Genomic DNA, 16,397 nt, shown 5'->3' on the forward strand with positions numbered 1-16,397 from the left:
TTAAATCCAATCCCTTCACCTGTTTCATACCTCACAAGTTCGTGATGCGCTTCAGTTTACACTCCCAAAGACAACACAAAAGTTGCAAAACATAAATTTTATTGCCTGCTCAAGCATGACACTTATTAAAACGACCAACATGTCAGAATTATATTATTCTGGACACCAAAGAGCAGTATAACAATGTCCAAAAGCTTTTAAAAAAAGAAAAAGAAAAAAAAAGATCATATATAAACACTCACTTTCTGTAGGTCCCAATGACCGAGACAAATAGGAACACCGTGACACCAATATGTACATAAACGTGACACAAAGACTCTCTACTGTTTGTGCTGAACAAAATAAATATTAAACCTGCTCATTATTCACATTATAAAACCATATGCGAAAACACAGTGATGCCAAAACATAAACGTAAGAACCGGGGCTCATTAAGGCAACGACGGTGGACGATATACAGGAAACAGGAGCGTGAGCTTCGTCAGTCGCTGTCATACTCCTCGATTCGAAGGTCCTCCTCGTCCAGTAAGGCCTCGGAGGTGGTTGGCTGGGGCTGGCTGGCGGGGAGGTCGCCCCCTGGCTCCTGGCTGTTTGGGAGCGTGGGCACAGCGCTGGTATCTCCTGGCAGAGTGGTCTGAATGCCAGGCTCAGTGCTCTGGGTTCCTGCCTCTTCATGATCACTGTCCAGGTCCAGCAGGCCAGGGTCTTTATCACCAAGTGCTTCAAGTTTTAATCTGAATGAATTTCAGACATAGTTTAGTCTGGTATATTCCAAAGAGCTGCATGGAATTCTGTGTTAATCCCCAGACAGTCCCCAGCATTCCTAACAACATCGCTGCAGGCCCCATCCCTGTTTCCATCTCCACTCCATCTATGCAAGCCTCATCCCCGTTGGCCCGATCAATAAGCAAAATTTCCTTACAGATGATCTCATGTACTGACAGAAAGTGCTAGTGAATTAAGTTAGATGTGAATCCTTTAACTACTGTAACTGCAGTATTAATGAACTGTATTAACACTCCCATCTGAGTATCCTGAGAACTATTCCCATTCCACGGTCCTCCTGCTCACTCACCTGCCAGGAAATCTCCTGAGAGACAGATGGCCGACATCTTGGATGAAGGTTATCTGAGCTGAAAGGGGAAAAAAAACAAACACACATATGGTGTACTTCCTGTCATTCCTAGACTTCCTGTACATCCTAGACAGTCGGTAAGTGCATGTGAATGTGCTTTGTTCTCTCGGAGACAATCACATGACTTGTTTTAAGGCTGTTTTATGATAATAGGTCTGGTGATTAGCATGTTATAAACAGTGTGTGCGTGTTACCTTGATTCCTCATAGGGTTGCTGAGCTTGGCCAGGTAGGGCACTAGCTCAGTCACGAGGCTTATGGGTGTCAGACAGAAGCTGACGAAGAGCGACTGAGCCGTCAGATAGTTCTCTCGGTACTTTAACACCAGAAGACAAAACAACATGGTCAGAATAATGAGATGCATGGCATTCGTTAGTGAACCGGACAACAAGCTTGGCGCATATTCTCATTACCGTCTTGTTAATATGCAGCCAGTGGGGTTTGTGAAGTGGCTTAAAGCCGACTGACGACTGGTGCGCAGCCCGAGCGCGGGCGCTGTTCGAGTGGATGAGCCCTCTAGTGGCCACTGAAGATCCATACTCCAACATGGTGGACCTGGACTGTACAGACAGCAGAATCAAGCAGTCTAATAGATATTTTTTGGAGAACTGTGTCCACAAAAAGGTTTTGCCTAATGGATAGTGCCATTTTAAACATAGTCAAACTAACGTAGTAGGGACCCATCAGATGGTAGAGATTTCGCCAAAGGAGAGTGAACATGGACAAGTGTTAAGGTGTTAAGGACATCATCGAGCTCCAGATATGGCCAACTTTGAAAATCCTTACGAATGTGAACTCACAGTCCATTCGGCCGTCAGGAAATCGGCGTCTGAGAGGTACTCGCTGGCCCGCGCCACGTCCTCCACGTCTGAGAAAAAGTCCATGTAGTTCTGGTGCAGGTAGAGGTTAAAGAACTCACCTGACATATGAGAGCGCTCGATAACAAGCTGATGAGAGAGAGAGAGAGAGAGAGAGAGAGAGAGAGAGAGAGACACACACACACACACACACACACACACACACACACACAGACATTGTCATTATAACTAAATGTATTTATACATTGTTTATACAGTAGCCTAAACACTTCTTATCAGAATCACACTGCCATGTCCTAATGTGAGTGCAGGCTTGTGTTAATATCGCTTGTTTGTGTGTGTGTACCTCTGGGTCAACCAGCAGCTTATCCCTCTGATGCTCTGAAAGATGCGCTGGTAGCTTAGGAACATCACCAGTTTCACAGCTTTCTCCTGAAATTATAACCAGCGTCGATCAGATGCACTTTATAACTCGATACGAATGAAACGGGAGTTTAAACTGTATTCCAGACTGACGCTTGCAGTAGAGGATCTTCCCGAGCGCTCTGAAGAGGAAGAGGGACGCGTCTTTTCCTCCAATAGCAGGGCTCTTCTCCGGCACGTCGGTGGATTTAGCGGACCGACCCCTGCCCTTGGGTCTCGCTGAGGGTTTGGATGCAGATTTTCCCTTCTTAGAAGCCCAGAGGCTTTTTTCCAGCGAGAAATCTGGAGTTAGAACGCAGAGGATTCTCAGGTCACAGAGTCTAACCAGGGACCGAAGTTACACCCTACAGCTTTAACTAAGCAAAAGAACTTCTCAGACTTGTGGTAGAACCTGCGCGAGAACCCACCGGTGAAACAGGAGAACTGCAGGCTGTTGACGGCACTCCGAATGTCTCCAGAACTTCCAGAGCACAGCTGCTCCAGCACCGCCTTGTCAGGCACAGAGATCCTTCCAGCGCTCTGAAAAACGAAACCGGCCAAGTAAAAGCAGACATGAAAGCGGGCCAGAAGGTGCTGAAATGAGTCAACAAACTGTTCATTAACTGTCACCTTGCTCGCTTCGGCAGTTGCAATCCTACTCAGCACCTTCATCATGCTGGTAGGGGCTACGGGGTTAAAACTGGAGAAAACAGCAGGAGGGTTACAGAGATGCGTGAATAAACATGAGGGAAAGTACTGAGGACCCAGAAAGGACCTGCATAAATGTATAATGTGTGAGTAAGATAGATAGATCTTGGTTCTCATTTCAGCTCCACACACAGAGTTTAACATGCTGAAATACAAACCTAATGTTGTGGATGCTCAGCTCCTCCTGTACGCCTTTGGGGAAGAGGAGTCTGGAACTGGTGTCTCCGCTCAGGCTGTCCGACACTATAAAGACCAGCGGGCACCTACCGGTCCGCACGAAACGCCTGCAGGAAACACACACAGCCTCATTTCCTGTCTGGTTCCTTTTTTAGACTGCAGTCCTGGTTATAAAATGACATCCTTGTGTCTCACCTGAGGATATCATGCAAGCATCCTGGCTGTCTGTAGAACTGGTTTGGAAAATCCTACAGAGACACAAATTGATGAGAGTGTGAGATCCGAACCTCAGTTAAGTCACTTACAGTTCCAGTTTATATATTCATGCATGCGAGGATAGTAAGCCCTGATTCTCTGGCAGGATCCAAAAGACGGTCTTATAATAAAAGAGGAATACAATTCTGAACAAACGTCATTTGAGCATTTTTATTAACAATGATAATGAAGGAACATCTGTGAAACTCATTCACTATGGTTGGCCTTAACTTCTGCAATGAAGTGTCACTTTACGGAATGCAGGTGTTTGTTATGAGACGTTGCCCTGCAGGTTAGCGTGCTGCATATTGCACCACCGTACCTCTACGAGGATGATCTTCCTCTCCTGAGCCTCGTCGTCTCCGCTCATCTGCAGCCGGTTGTACTTGTTCGCCCGGAGCAGAAACTCCTGGAAAGCTGCGGTCTGCGAGCTGCTGTGGAAAATGTTAAACCTGGAGGCTGAAACAGAACAAAACACGTAATCACAACAGTGAACGCGCGGACGCTGTGACACGATGCCGAGGTGCTCAGTGAAACTCTCCCCCGCACCTGGATTGAAGCTCTCCCTGAAGGAGTCGTCCGTCCTGTACTCCGCCGTCGTCGGGTTTGTCCACTCCTGGATGTGACAGCACGCATCTTTAGCCAGGACGTGAACTGTGGCGGTCTTTCCACAGCCGGATGGGCCGGTGAGTAACAAAAGAGCGCCGCCCTGTGGAGAACCGTAGAGTTATCGATCGCGGGGGGTGGTTTTGTTTTGTTTTTCCTCCCCCAGATATTAAGCGTTTGAGATGTATAAAGAATAAGAAACGATGCACACCTTCTTACTGCTCTTTAAGTCCAAATGGACCTTCAACCAACTCTCGACTTCCTCAACTTTCTTCTTGTGGACCGCCAACTCGGCCTGAGGAGGTCAGAGGAGGAGAAGCCTCAGTGACTCGTGTATATATGTTCATGTGATGTATATTCTGGCTCGTGTGGTCTCCTTACTTGTGTCTGAGGCGCATGCACATCCACCCAGGGTTCATCCTGGTTCTCCTGTGATCCTCGTCTGCTCGAGAAGACACCAGGCTCGGGGTTAGACGTTTGAGGCTCTCCCTTTCTCTTCCTCTGCTTCTTTCCGCCGACCTCCGCACTCGAGGGCCGTGCTTTGGACTTGCTTTCGCCGGAAAATCCCTTTGTCGAGGGGAGGGTGTTCAACCCGGAGCCACCGAAAATTTCACCAAAGGATGGTTGTACCCAGCTGCGTAACTGAAGTAAAGACAAAAATCCAATCAAGATTTTGAGGGATTTACACAGCAGCATTCAAGATACGCCATGCCGCCACCGTCCTCGTGTATGATGATGGATTAATGACAAGAAATTCAACTCACTTTACCAGAGGACGTCTTTCCTCCAAGAGAAAGTTTTGACATTATCAGCTCTTCCCATTCACACAGCCGGATTAATCGGTTTGGGACTGAAAAAAAAATATATATATATTTTGTAATGTTTTATATGTATATTTATATATATATTATAAGAAGAAATATTTCATTGCAAACTTTATGGATTTCTGAGACAGTACCTAGAGATGCAAACATCAAACTGAATGTCAGTGGGCTGAATACTAAACAGAGCCCTGATAAACATGTAGTGGACTACAGAGAGCCAATACAAGTCATTGTTGTGTTCACTCTGTAGTGCACCTACACAGGGAGTAGGGCGGGATTTGGGATACGGCCACAGTTTTCGCTTTGATTCCTAGATAAATTAACAAACGCTGCGTACATGTGTACAAATATACGTCGTCTGGACACGTACTCCAACTCATAACATGTTCTGCAATTGATTTTGCCTAGTTTTTCAAGCATTAGTGGACATTTCTGACGTTCGCCGGCCAGCTGCGTAAACTCTGCTGTTGACCGTTAGCTTGGCTAAGTTAGCAGGCTGGTTAGCAAAGCTAGCTAATACAATGTCATCGCGTTATCTGACAAACGCTGCATTTGCGCTCAAGACGAACTTACCTCAGTCATTTCTGACGCTAAATAAAAGCCCCAACACTTTTGCGCACACATCCGAGATTAGATTATATATAACTATTGAGTTCTGTACCCCTTTAAACTTCCAACGGTCCGCCTCCTGTGTACATTTTTTTTTACTACAAGTCCCGCCTCCTGCGCTTGGATTGGCTGACACAGCCCTGCCTCCTGAGCGATGATTGGCTAGGGAGAAAAAAAACGTTTTGTTTTTTTTAAATACAGACATCATCTTTTTTAAATCAGACAGTCTTCCATTATTTATATTTTTAGCCGCATGTTTTGGTTGCCAATATGCAATAATCGCAAAATATAAATATTTTTGCTATAATTGCAAAATATAAATATTTTGCTATAGCAAAGAAAATTATAAGCAATATTTCTTGCTGTAGAACGGTCGCGGATTAATGACGCCATCAAGCCGACACCGTTAGCACGTTGAGGTGCACGTTTCTGTTTTGATCCAGGAGCAGAGTATAATGATGATAGCTTGAAAACCTGAAATATATTATTGTTATTGTTGATACATGAGTTTTCATTACTGCGTTTTCCTAGAACTTTTTTTAAGCTCTGTTTAGTTTGGACCTTAACAGAACCTTAAGTTTAGTAAAGTAGAATCCTGCGATGAGGATCATGAAGAAACCAAACATCCTCCTCACAGGTGAGGTACCAGATCAACTACATGTTCTTTCATTTCTGTATGAATATTTATTCAGTTATACATCTATACATGTCCTGATTACATCATATAGCTGCGTTACATCTTGTAGGCTTGCTTTAGACTTTTTTAATCTAACGATGGAATAGTTCTAAGTGAATAAAGAAATGTCACTTTTTATTTTATTGGAAATCAATACAATTGAAACAGGCCTAGACCCTGATCACTTTAGACACAGCAGGCACGTCTGACACTTGACACTGAGTTTTAATATGTAGAATAAATAAATAATTCTCCTTGTGAATAAAGCCCTCTTTAGAGTCTGAAAAAATGACCACCTAATAAGATTTAAGCTGTGTCATGTTCTTTAATATTGTGTAAAAAATGTAATAGTTGGTATTTTGCTGTAGTATAAGCGGAATAAAATCAGCTTTTATCTGAAAATATTCCGCTTCTGCATGGTAGAAGAAACTATTTTCCTAAACTGCATGACGCAGAGTGCTTTATTCCTTATATAAACTATGTCACATGCATCATACACAGCTTCACAGTTTCACAGTCATGTTGGATTTAGAGCTTTATAATCCTGCAGACCTAGAATTTATATCTTGCTGGAATTCATAACGCGTGTTTTCAGGAACCCCGGGCGTAGGGAAGACGACACTTGGGAAGGAACTGGCTGAGAGGACCGGACTGACGTACATCAACGTTGGAGATCTGGCCAAGGACGGTGAGGTGCAGCCTGATGTTAATAGCCAAATATAAACGACTGGGGTGATGAGGAAGAACAATATGCATGGTGATGATTATTTTGTTGTTTTTTTACAAACTCAGGTCAGCTGTTTGATGGCTTCGATGATGAATACCAGTGCCCTATTCTGGATGAAGACAGGGTGAGCACACATACACACACGTCCAATGGAGAAGAAATTAGAAGCAGCGAAACACAGCGCTTCTGGTAACTTTGGCCTCCTTTGACTCTGGCCTTTTTTTCTACCAGGTTGTGGATGAACTGGAGGACAAGATGATGGACGGAGGTGTGATTGTAGACTACCACGGCTGCGACTTCTTCCCAGAGCGCTGGTTTCAAATCGTGTTTGTTCTTCGAACGGATAACACCAACCTCTATAATCGGCTCGAGAGCAGGTCAGAGATGCTCTGACGTCACCGTGTCAACACCAATCAGCGCTTAAATAAATGCATCATGCGTAAATAAAGTGCTGTTATTCTGCTGTCTGTTTCGTGTAGGGGATACACAGGCAAGAAGCTTCAGGACAACGTTCAGTGCGAGATCTTCCAGACCATTTACGAGGAGGCCATGGAGGCATATAAAGAGGAGATCGTGCACCAGCTGTCCAGCAATGACCCTGATGACCTGGAGAGGAACCTGGAGCAGATAACACAGTGGATCGGGCAGTGGATGAAGGACAATAACTGACGCATAAACACTTATCATCGCACACTTACACACACACACACACACACACACACACACTCTGATGGGACACACATGCACCTTCATGCACTAATACACAATGATTACAAAAGATTGTTATGTTTCTCAGAGCTCTCATACACCCAAAACAACTCATGCAAAGAGGAGGAGACTAATCAAAATGAACCATTCTGTAGTGAGACACAGTACACTCTTAGAGGAAAACAAAATGGCTTTTCAAAGTATACATGAGGGTTCTTGTCTTAGAAAAACACTGTTGTATGGTTCTATATAGAAACTTCATGGCTTCCCTGCTTGAAAGACTTGCTGAGGAACTTAATAGTGTGTACTGAATATAACCGGAAATTTTACAAATTTATCCATGAAATAAATCAATTCCAAGAAAAACAATTACAAAGTGTGTATCCTGCAATATTATAATTAACAGGGTCCAACCGCCTGTTCGGAGACATTTTGAATTGAAATGGTGTGACATTAATACCTTTTTCCTCCCTTATTTTGTTATGAATTAGTTAGTTATGTTTGATAGATGCTTTGTGAATGTGTTCTTTAACCCTCGTGTTAACATTATTTACTTAAAATGGAACCATAATGAAATGTATTTTTTCCTACGTGGAACTGTATGTGAAAGGTTCATTTCTTCCATTGTACATTGAAAAAGTACACATTGATTTTTTCACGCATCTGCTAAACCCACACTGTATTTTTAGAGATTGCATAAAGTGCTGAAATAGACAGACTCTGACAGCTTTTTACAAAAAAAACCCCAAAATTGCCCTGTTACCTCGTACCTGATTACACCTCCAGAAGTGCGAGAGGTGGTTTTGTGTATCTTGACTGTATTCAGTGGTGATCATTGCAAATATTGTTTTCTGTCTCAGCTTCCCAAAGTCAATATGACACATAGCGAATGGAAAGCAAGGGCTCCCCAAGCCATTTCCCGTTCATCTAAGGCTCTCCATCACATACCTGCTGCCTTACTGGCTTAGGAGGTGAATCCACAAAATGGCTCCATGTTGCCGTTTTGGCTGAGCCCGACTGGGCTTACGCGGGTGGCCCAGTCACCAGATGCGTTCCCTGTATCCCTAATCTGTGTTTAGAGCTGTCAACCATCTAAGACTATGAGTATGAAACTCCTGATGTACTGTACACAAGACCCTTCACCATGAGCAGGTCTCAACCCATGAATGATCAGCACACGGGTTATTTTAAAAAGTTTAGCAAAGTCTAATGTTTCTGGAAACGATGTGCAGTTTTGACATGAGAATTAAAATAGCTTTATCTTATTTATCCTATACTGACTGTGTAGTGGGGATTTTGACACCGAGCCAGGGGATCCTCAATGTTTTCACTGAGTGGAAATCACAATCCACTTAATACAGTTAATCAAAACCTCAATAAACAAAAACATACCTATAAACACTGCCAGCTTGGAATAAAAGTTCCAAGAAGCTCAATGTCTCTAATAAATACACACAGTATTATTGTATTCACTTCAACAATGTTTCATTTGTGTTAAAGGAATTTATTTAACATTTAAAGGACTCCCTGAGTACAAATTGTTTGAGAAGCCCTAGTTTATACGGAATAAATAGTTACAGTAGGTGTAGTACTAACTTGCCAGGCTTTTCAGTGAAGCCACCTAATAAAAGATTTGCTGCTCATCCGCGAAATGGCGGCGTCTGTAGCCTGTGCTAATCCGGCTTTGAACTCAGGCAGTGACGTCATCAGATTCGGAAGGACGGGTCACGTGACGCGACCGTTCACCTGAGGAAACAGGTAGTGGAGCGCGGGTGTGTTTAGCCATAAAGGTAAGTGCTTTTCTGTTGTTGTGTTTGTTTGTTTGAAATAAACACAGGTACAGACACGCGTTCTCGTTTTAAATGTCAGTGAGGAGTTTAATGATGTACAGAGATAAATATTATCGTCTGTAGTCTTTTCTCTCACGGATTGTGTATACGCTGTTGCTTTCCCGGTGGTTTCACATTCACAGAAATGTCGTGACTAATCCCTGTACACTGAAACTCAGCTATTTAACATACACAAGCTATTATTTACTTGTAATATTTGACAGTATCTAAGCTTAAAGCCAGTGCTGTTGACTTTGGGTTCTGTCTATACTCTTAAATCATGTATTACTGTCTTTTTTTTTATTCTTCCTTCAGGGCTGTAAGACTAAAAACAAACTCATGACATCATTGAACGGGTCAGCGGCACGTTTTGATCATATCCGAGATTTCCCGTACTATGATCAAGTGCCACCTGGGTCTTTGTCTCGGGAACAGGACTTCCCATACCAGCTTGGTGGTGTGATGCCGGCCATCAGCGCCGACCCCTTACCACCGCCCCCTCTTCCGTTTGACCCGCCAGTCGGTCTAGACTTCAACCCGAACGATGCTGAGGACCAACCGGATGAAGCCATGGACATCAAACCAGTGCGCCGTTTCATCCCTGACTCTGTGAAGAACTTCTTCCGTGGTGGCAGCTTCCGGAGCAGCAAAACCCAATCGTTTCCACCAGCTCCGTCCGAAATCGCGAACAGCACTACCCAGGGGGTGCCATGCTCGCCTCCGCATTCTCGGCCACCTTCACCAAACGCCCCCAGCTCTTTCACTGACCCGTACGGAGGCTCCGGAGGTAGCTACAACTCACGTAAGGAGCAGGCAGCACTGCTTGGTGAGCCAATCGAATCGGTATCAGGCCGTTCGGCGCGCACAGCCATGACGTACAGTGAGAAGGTGGAGGATTATCACATGCGCTACGCCTATATGAAGTCATGGGCGGGCTTGTTGCGCATCCTTGGCTGCGCCGAGCTCCTCTTGGGTGCTGCTGTCTTCGCGTGTGTCTGCGCCTACGTGCACAAGGATAACGAGTGGTACAACTTGTTTGGCTACAATCAGCAGACCGGCATTGGAGGCAGTTATGGGGGAGCCATGGGGTCGATGTACGGCAATTACGGAGCCAACTACAGGGGACCCAAAACACCTTTCATCCTGGTGGTGGCCGGATTGGCCTGGATTGTCACGGTCATCCTGCTTGTGCTGGGGATGACCATGTACTACCGCACCATCTTGCTGGACTCCAGCTGGTGGCCAGTGACGGAGTGTATAATAAACGCAGCACTGGGGGTTTTTTATTTGTGTGCAGCTATAGTGTACGTGAATGACACGGTACGCGGTGGCCTCTGCTACTCCCCGTTTTTCAACAACGGCCCCAGTGCTGCCTTTTGCCGCACCGAAGCTGGACAAACAGCTGCCATCATCTTCCTTTTCATCACCATGCTGCTGTACCTGATAGGGGCTGGAGTGTGTCTCAAACTGTGGAGGCACGAAAAGGCAAGACTTCGTCGAGAGGCCCTGGCTCAAGAGGTAAGCCATGTGGGGAAACGCCTTAACATAAAGAGAGCATATTTAGGAACCACATTCAGGCTCGCCATGTATAATTCTTGGGACAAAACCAATGTTGTGTTGTTTTTTTAAATAAAATATTGCTGTATCAAAAATAGAACCCAGGGAAATTGACCCAGTTGTGTCAAATTGTGAAGCACTGTTGAGGTGATGAATAAATTTAGGAAGTCATCTGACATTTTCATGATTTGTTTATCTCCTTCTGTTTAGATGAAGACTGTCGCATCGTTACCGATGACCATGGTAACTACTTTCATGACGTAAACGTTGTCTGGATTCACATTTGCAATTGAAACAGCTGGTCTGAACGGCACTAATCGACTTTATCCCTAGATTGGACACGGATCCAGTGTATCGGGACCAGTCTATAAACCTCAGACGATGGCTTCCCCTGACAGTGTGGATGATGCTACACCTGTTCCACAGGCTATAATGCAGCCGGAGTACCTGAGGGGTCACATACCGGCGGGACATATCCCTAAACCGGTGGTCATTGCAGATTATGTTGCGTGAGTTCATTCGTAGAACCTAAATACCATGTGGACAATGTAGATGGCAGAATGGATGGGTATATATTGATGGATGTATTGATGATGGATGGATGGATGTATTGATTATTGATGAATGTATGGGTGGACATATTGATGAATGGATGGATGGATGAAAGTACTGATGAAGGATGGATAGATGAAGTTCCGCTCTGCAAGAAATGATGGTGCTTAATACTAAGGATGTGATTTTTCCTGCAGGAAATACCCCACCATCCGCACCGATGAGGAGAAGGACCGGTACAGGGCTGTGTTTAACGATCAATACGCCGAGTATAAGGAGATCCATGCTGAGGTTCAGGTTCTGGCCAAGAAGTTTGAGGAGATGGACAATCTGATTAAGAACCTGCCGTCTCAGCCATCCAGTCAAATGGTAATGTCGTCGAATCAACTGGGGGGAAAAACAAAACCTCAGATCCTAACACACTGATTAGTGCTTGGATTGACTAGTGATATCCTGGATCGAAACGTTCTTTAAAATTGATGGTTATTAGTTTAAACAAGTCTACGATACCCTTTTCCTGTTATGGTCATGCCATGATTAGTTTATTAACCTCAACCAAGAATTTGGTCAACCGATCAAACAGTCCACCTAATGCTGGATTCTGTTGAATTCTGATTGGTCAGAAGGTGTTGGTTAATTTTCTGTAACAGCAGCTCTGACCCCTGATCTGATCTGATCCGATCTGATCTGAGCTCTGCCACAGGTTGTGAATCTTCATGACCTCAAAAGCATACAAATTGAACTCAAGTCATCGAGCGTTGTTCTAAATATGGGCCACTGTTTTTCATAAACAATAAGCACTTCCTTGGTCTGCATGAGAGATTTTTTTTTTAAATGTTAAGCTTGAGCGCCGGTCAGCTGGTCGTCTGTGTGTGATTCATTTAGTGACCTTTCTTTCAAATCCTATAGGAACAAGAGCGGATCAGTCAAATCATGCAGGAGTACCAGAGGAAGAAAAACGTAAGTGTGACTTCGGTCTTTCTCATTATAACTGTTCGACGTTATGGAACGTATTCAAAGTGGGGCGTGTCCAGATACCGCTGTGATTGTTATGGGTAACGTAATCTTTTCAATTCTTTAGGAGAAATGTAAGCTTTAGGCTATTGAGGTCTCCCTACTTTAGTTCATGGGTTTTGTTATGCTTTAAACTATGGGCTCTGCCTGATTATTAACACTTGTATTCAGTCCGATTTTGGGTCATATTACAGTCAGGATTAAAAAAAAATATATTCTTTGTTCTGGAAAACCGGCGCCAAGTATCAGGAACTCTCGCGCTTTATAGCAATCTGAAATTTGACTTATTTTTCTGTAACAATTTCTCTAGATAAGTGTTACTCATTTTACCTGTGTGTGTGTGTGTGTGTGCGCGTGTGTGTGTGTGTCTGCTCTTACAGGACCCCACTTTCCTTGAAAAGAAAGAGCGATGCGAGTACCTTAAGAACAAACTCTCGCACATCAAGCAGAAGATCCAGGAATATGACAAAGTGATGGACTGGAATGACGGCTACAGTTAAAATCACTCTGCTGTCTGACATCATCACTAAGCCAGAGTGCTGACAGCGTTAAAGTGTGTGTGTGTGTGTGTGAGAGATATGGTACACTGTGGCACGAATCCAGGGTTAAGTCTGATATCTGACGCTTCACTTCACTGTAAAATAAACACTAGTGCTGCGTGTGTGAAGTTGTATACAATGCTGTAATGGTTGAGATGGATAAAACTTTTTTTGGTGTTTTTATTACTTTGAAGGAGAAAAAAACAACCCTAATTATTTAAATTATTAATCATCTTTTAGTATACGCAACTAAACATGTGCCAAAAAGTCCGGTGTCGTCATTCTGTCTTCGTAGGCAGCCTCCTGGAGTGGAACAGGATATCTGAGCGTGTCCACAGGAACAACATTCCTGCTAGTTCAGTCAAGCTGAATTAACACTTCAACTAGCGCCACTTACAGGAAGGAATTTTAAACTTTCAATACGTGAAAAGATGCGATATATTTGTACTTTATTTTCTTTTTAATTTGTTCATTTGATTTTTTTAAAAAAAATTATAATTTCACATGATCCTGACCTTCCAGAAAATAAACAACTTTTAAACTAACTTTACACTTTGAGAAGGAGAAAAAGGATTCTCAGAAGTGTATCGTTAGGGTGATGGGTGTGGCTTTGTGTCAGAACTTTTCTCACATCTTCATTTATACAAAGTAAATCGAATTCACGTTGCCTCGTTAGAATGTTTAGGAAAATTTGTGTGAGATTGCGTTTTTTTTTTTTTTTTTTAAGGTAGCAACCGGTTATTAAAATGTGAACTCTTGTAATAGTTTTGTGTTTAACAGGAGATCCATGCGATATGTGAAGATGTTTTAAATTCAATTTTAAACTTCATGGCCAATGTTTCTACAGAATAACTGTGTATGCACTGCTGGATGTTATTGCTTTATGAAATGGACTGTATGTAGATTATTTTAGATGAGCTAAAAAGCTTCTTTTTTTGCCTTCTTTTTCAGCTGTCTACACCATATGTGATTTTTACCATAATTTTACAAGAAATATGTATATATTTTGCACACTTTTATATCAGGAGAGTAAAAAATAGAACTTTCGTTGACATTATACATTGTCTTGTTTTTTTTTTTTGTTATTGTGTGTTACTTTTATCTCTACTTGAGTTTTTTCTTTCACCTCATACTTTAAATTTTTTACATTTCAGAAGAAACAACTTTCTCTCCTCAGGACATTTTCAAACATCACTGTGCTTTGTATGAGACGACTTCAAGGATCTAAACTCCTAACGAATCAAAATGTTGGGAATGAGATCTGATCCAGCCTAGATCAGTCTCTCCTGTGGGACATTTTATTAATTTTTTAATTTTTTTTTACTAATAAAAGCTTAACTTGCCAAAACTTTGACCAAGTGCCACCAAATCTCTCATACACTAACCTTGTTGTGAATCATATCCACTGTCTAATGCAGGTGATCCCAAACTTTTCCAGGACAAGGCCCCCCAGATGGCATTAACAATTGACCGAAGCCCCCCTTTTGCAAGATGTCTTTAAAACACATTAAAAATACAGACTTCTGAATTTATCCCCCTTTTTAATTAATAATTACATCTTACATCTTTACATTACATTACATTAGGAATTGATTGTGTGTGTGTGTCTGGTTGTCTGAGTGTGAGAATCATGTATTTATTTATTTTCCACACCAAATTGTTGTGGCCCCCTGGGCGCCCCCTGGCGGCCTCCACTTTGAAAACCACTGGTCTAATGGACAAAATGTGCTTGCCATGTTTCCTGTTAAAGTCCATCGCAAGCTTGTGACAGTTTCCTGATCCAACCATGAGAACGATTCTAATACATTCTTCTTTTGTCAAAGGCGTTGTTAAAGCGTAACTGAGAATATATATATATATATATATATATATATATATATATATATATATATATATATATATTCTCAGTTACGCTTTAACAACGCCTTTGACAAAAGAAGAATGTATTATCAACAATATTTGGGGACATTTTGCTAAAAAGTATTAATTTCCCCAGTGTATGGAGATTATTGGGACACACTCTAGAAAACACCATATTTTCAGAAAACACCACATTTACCTGGAAACACCATATTTTCAGTAGATCAAACTGAGAGAAATTTGAAATGAAATGAAGTGCTTGAAATGTTTTCAATCCAAGAAAAGCACACGTTTAACCATTAATGTCAGGCAACAATCTCATATTTACAAGGTTACATAGCCGGCAGGCTGTATTTAACTTTTAAATAAGTAACAGGGTCAAGTTTTAGCATAGAATTAGCATATATACACAATGCTGTTAGCTAGCACCTGTGCTAATAGTATTCCTTTACTATTAGGGAACAGGGTTGTACTTTCAAATTGACCTCATCAATGAAAATGGGGGGTCATGAGAAAATGTACTTCTCTTCTTCCCGTGATCTTCAGGAAATTCGTGTGATGCAATTTTCCTAACTTTTATTATTTTTTTTACAGGGGTGAATATGTTCTGGAAACAGGGTTGAATGAATGTTATGAAAAAATTCATAACCTGTAACAGATGACTCGTAGAAAAGGATGTTGTGAAAGTGAAAAAAATAAATAAATACTTTGTTAACATTCAGGTCTGAAATATTTAACTTTGATGACCAGAGTGATAAAGTAGTATAGCAATGTTCTGACAGTATTTATGGGGTTCTTGCATGACGCAGCTGATTTCTGAGATTAAATATATCTATCATTTGAAAAGGCTACAGCGTTCATTACATAGGCTGTATTTGTATTTAATTTGGTGATTTTCTGTAGGACATCGTGTACAAATATAAGGATATAAGCAGATATCACGTGCCTTATCATTCACCTTAAAACAGCAGGTGGTGATTATTTTCAGCCGCACACTCACTCGTGTTTTGATTGCATGGTGTGTTGTGTTGTGATGTTTCGAGGATGCCATAGTCGTGATGAAGGAATTCGAGATGTGAGTGCTGACTGGTCTGACGGGTTTGTGAACGCCAGTTTCACCTTACTACCACAACTAGTTTCAAAGAGAGCGCATGGCTTCCACCATACAGTGCTCCTGATACCTAATCTCACTGTTTTAGAAAGAGTTTTCGGTTTGCACTCTCAATATTGTTACGCTCTAAATTGTATCATTCTTTGTAGCTGGAGTAGTACCTTAAATATGTATCTTTCACCTGGGTTTGTGGATATAGTGTCTGTATATGTGTAAATCATTGGACTTACTTACTTACCTTAACGATTAGAGGTTTAAAGGTACATGATACACACTAAAGGCCTTTTTTCA

General features: G+C 42.3%; 3 protein-coding genes across 4 annotated transcripts; 2 read left to right on the plus strand and 1 right to left on the minus strand.

Annotated features, from left to right (window-relative positions):
- Positions 1-82: 82 nt before the first annotated feature.
- rad17 (RAD17 checkpoint clamp loader component) lies at positions 83-5,669 on the minus strand. Of its 2 annotated transcripts, XM_053610468.1 has the most exons (17): positions 5,498-5,667; positions 4,865-4,950; positions 4,482-4,742; positions 4,312-4,395; positions 4,044-4,203; positions 3,817-3,953; positions 3,435-3,487; positions 3,221-3,346; positions 2,985-3,054; positions 2,783-2,894; positions 2,469-2,657; positions 2,299-2,384; positions 1,935-2,081; positions 1,548-1,694; positions 1,330-1,450; positions 1,076-1,133; positions 83-734 (listed from the first exon to the last, which is right to left on the minus strand). In XM_053610468.1, the coding sequence occupies exons 2-17, from the start codon at positions 4,904-4,906 to the stop codon at positions 482-484; spliced, it is 2,046 nt and encodes a 681-aa protein (XP_053466443.1). In that variant the 5' UTR covers positions 4,907-4,950; positions 5,498-5,667; the 3' UTR covers positions 83-481. The 2 variants fall into 2 exon arrangements, with proteins under 2 accessions (XP_053466443.1, XP_053466442.1); XM_053610467.1 differs by having other exon boundaries at positions 2,783-3,054; positions 5,498-5,669.
- A 156-nt stretch (positions 5,670-5,825) lies between these two features.
- Positions 5,826-8,916, plus strand: ak6 (adenylate kinase 6). The gene is made up of 5 exons (XM_053610491.1): positions 5,826-6,170; positions 6,805-6,897; positions 7,002-7,060; positions 7,168-7,313; positions 7,416-8,916. The coding sequence occupies exons 1-5, from the start codon at positions 6,134-6,136 to the stop codon at positions 7,603-7,605; spliced, it is 525 nt and encodes a 174-aa protein (XP_053466466.1). The 5' UTR covers positions 5,826-6,133; the 3' UTR covers positions 7,606-8,916.
- Positions 8,917-9,347: 431 nt separating this feature from the next.
- Positions 9,348-14,935, plus strand: marveld2b (MARVEL domain containing 2b). The gene is made up of 7 exons (XM_053610475.1): positions 9,348-9,434; positions 9,789-10,991; positions 11,241-11,273; positions 11,364-11,539; positions 11,780-11,951; positions 12,492-12,542; positions 12,977-14,935. Exons 2-7 carry the CDS (start codon positions 9,813-9,815, stop codon positions 13,094-13,096), a joined length of 1,731 nt encoding a protein of 576 aa, XP_053466450.1. The 5' UTR covers positions 9,348-9,434; positions 9,789-9,812; the 3' UTR covers positions 13,097-14,935.
- Positions 14,936-16,397: the final 1,462 nt, after the last annotated feature.

Source organism: Ictalurus furcatus, chromosome 22 (assembly GCF_023375685.1).
Source record: "Ictalurus furcatus strain D&B chromosome 22, Billie_1.0, whole genome shotgun sequence".
Classification (NCBI taxonomy): domain Eukaryota; kingdom Metazoa; phylum Chordata; class Actinopteri; order Siluriformes; family Ictaluridae; genus Ictalurus; species Ictalurus furcatus.

Bases quoted from the DNA above. Each gene is read 5' to 3' on its own strand.
- rad17 (XM_053610467.1), bottom strand. From the start codon at position 4,906: ATGTCAAAACTTTCTCTTGGAGGAAAGACGTCCTCTGGTAAA. The intron at 3,347-3,434 runs GTGAGACACAAG...TGTTTCCTGCAG, and splicing joins TGCTTGCATGATATCCTCAG to GCGTTTCGTGCGGACCGGTA. The intron at 2,385-2,468 runs GTCAGTCTGGAA...TTATAATTTCAG, and splicing joins GAAGATCCTCTACTGCAAGC to GAGAAAGCTGTGAAACTGGT.
- ak6 (XM_053610491.1), top strand. From the start codon at position 6,134: ATGAGGATCATGAAGAAACCAAACATCCTCCTCACAG. The intron at 6,171-6,804 runs GTGAGGTACCAG...GCGTGTTTTCAG, and splicing joins ACCAAACATCCTCCTCACAG to GAACCCCGGGCGTAGGGAAG. The intron at 6,898-7,001 runs GTGAGGTGCAGC...TTACAAACTCAG, and splicing joins TGGAGATCTGGCCAAGGACG to GTCAGCTGTTTGATGGCTTC.
- marveld2b (XM_053610475.1), top strand. From the start codon at position 9,813: ATGACATCATTGAACGGGTCAGCGGCACGTTTTGATCATATCCGAGAT. The intron at 10,992-11,240 runs GTAAGCCATGTG...CCTTCTGTTTAG, and splicing joins GAGAGGCCCTGGCTCAAGAG to ATGAAGACTGTCGCATCGTT. The intron at 12,543-12,976 runs GTAAGTGTGACT...CTGCTCTTACAG, and splicing joins AGTACCAGAGGAAGAAAAAC to GACCCCACTTTCCTTGAAAA.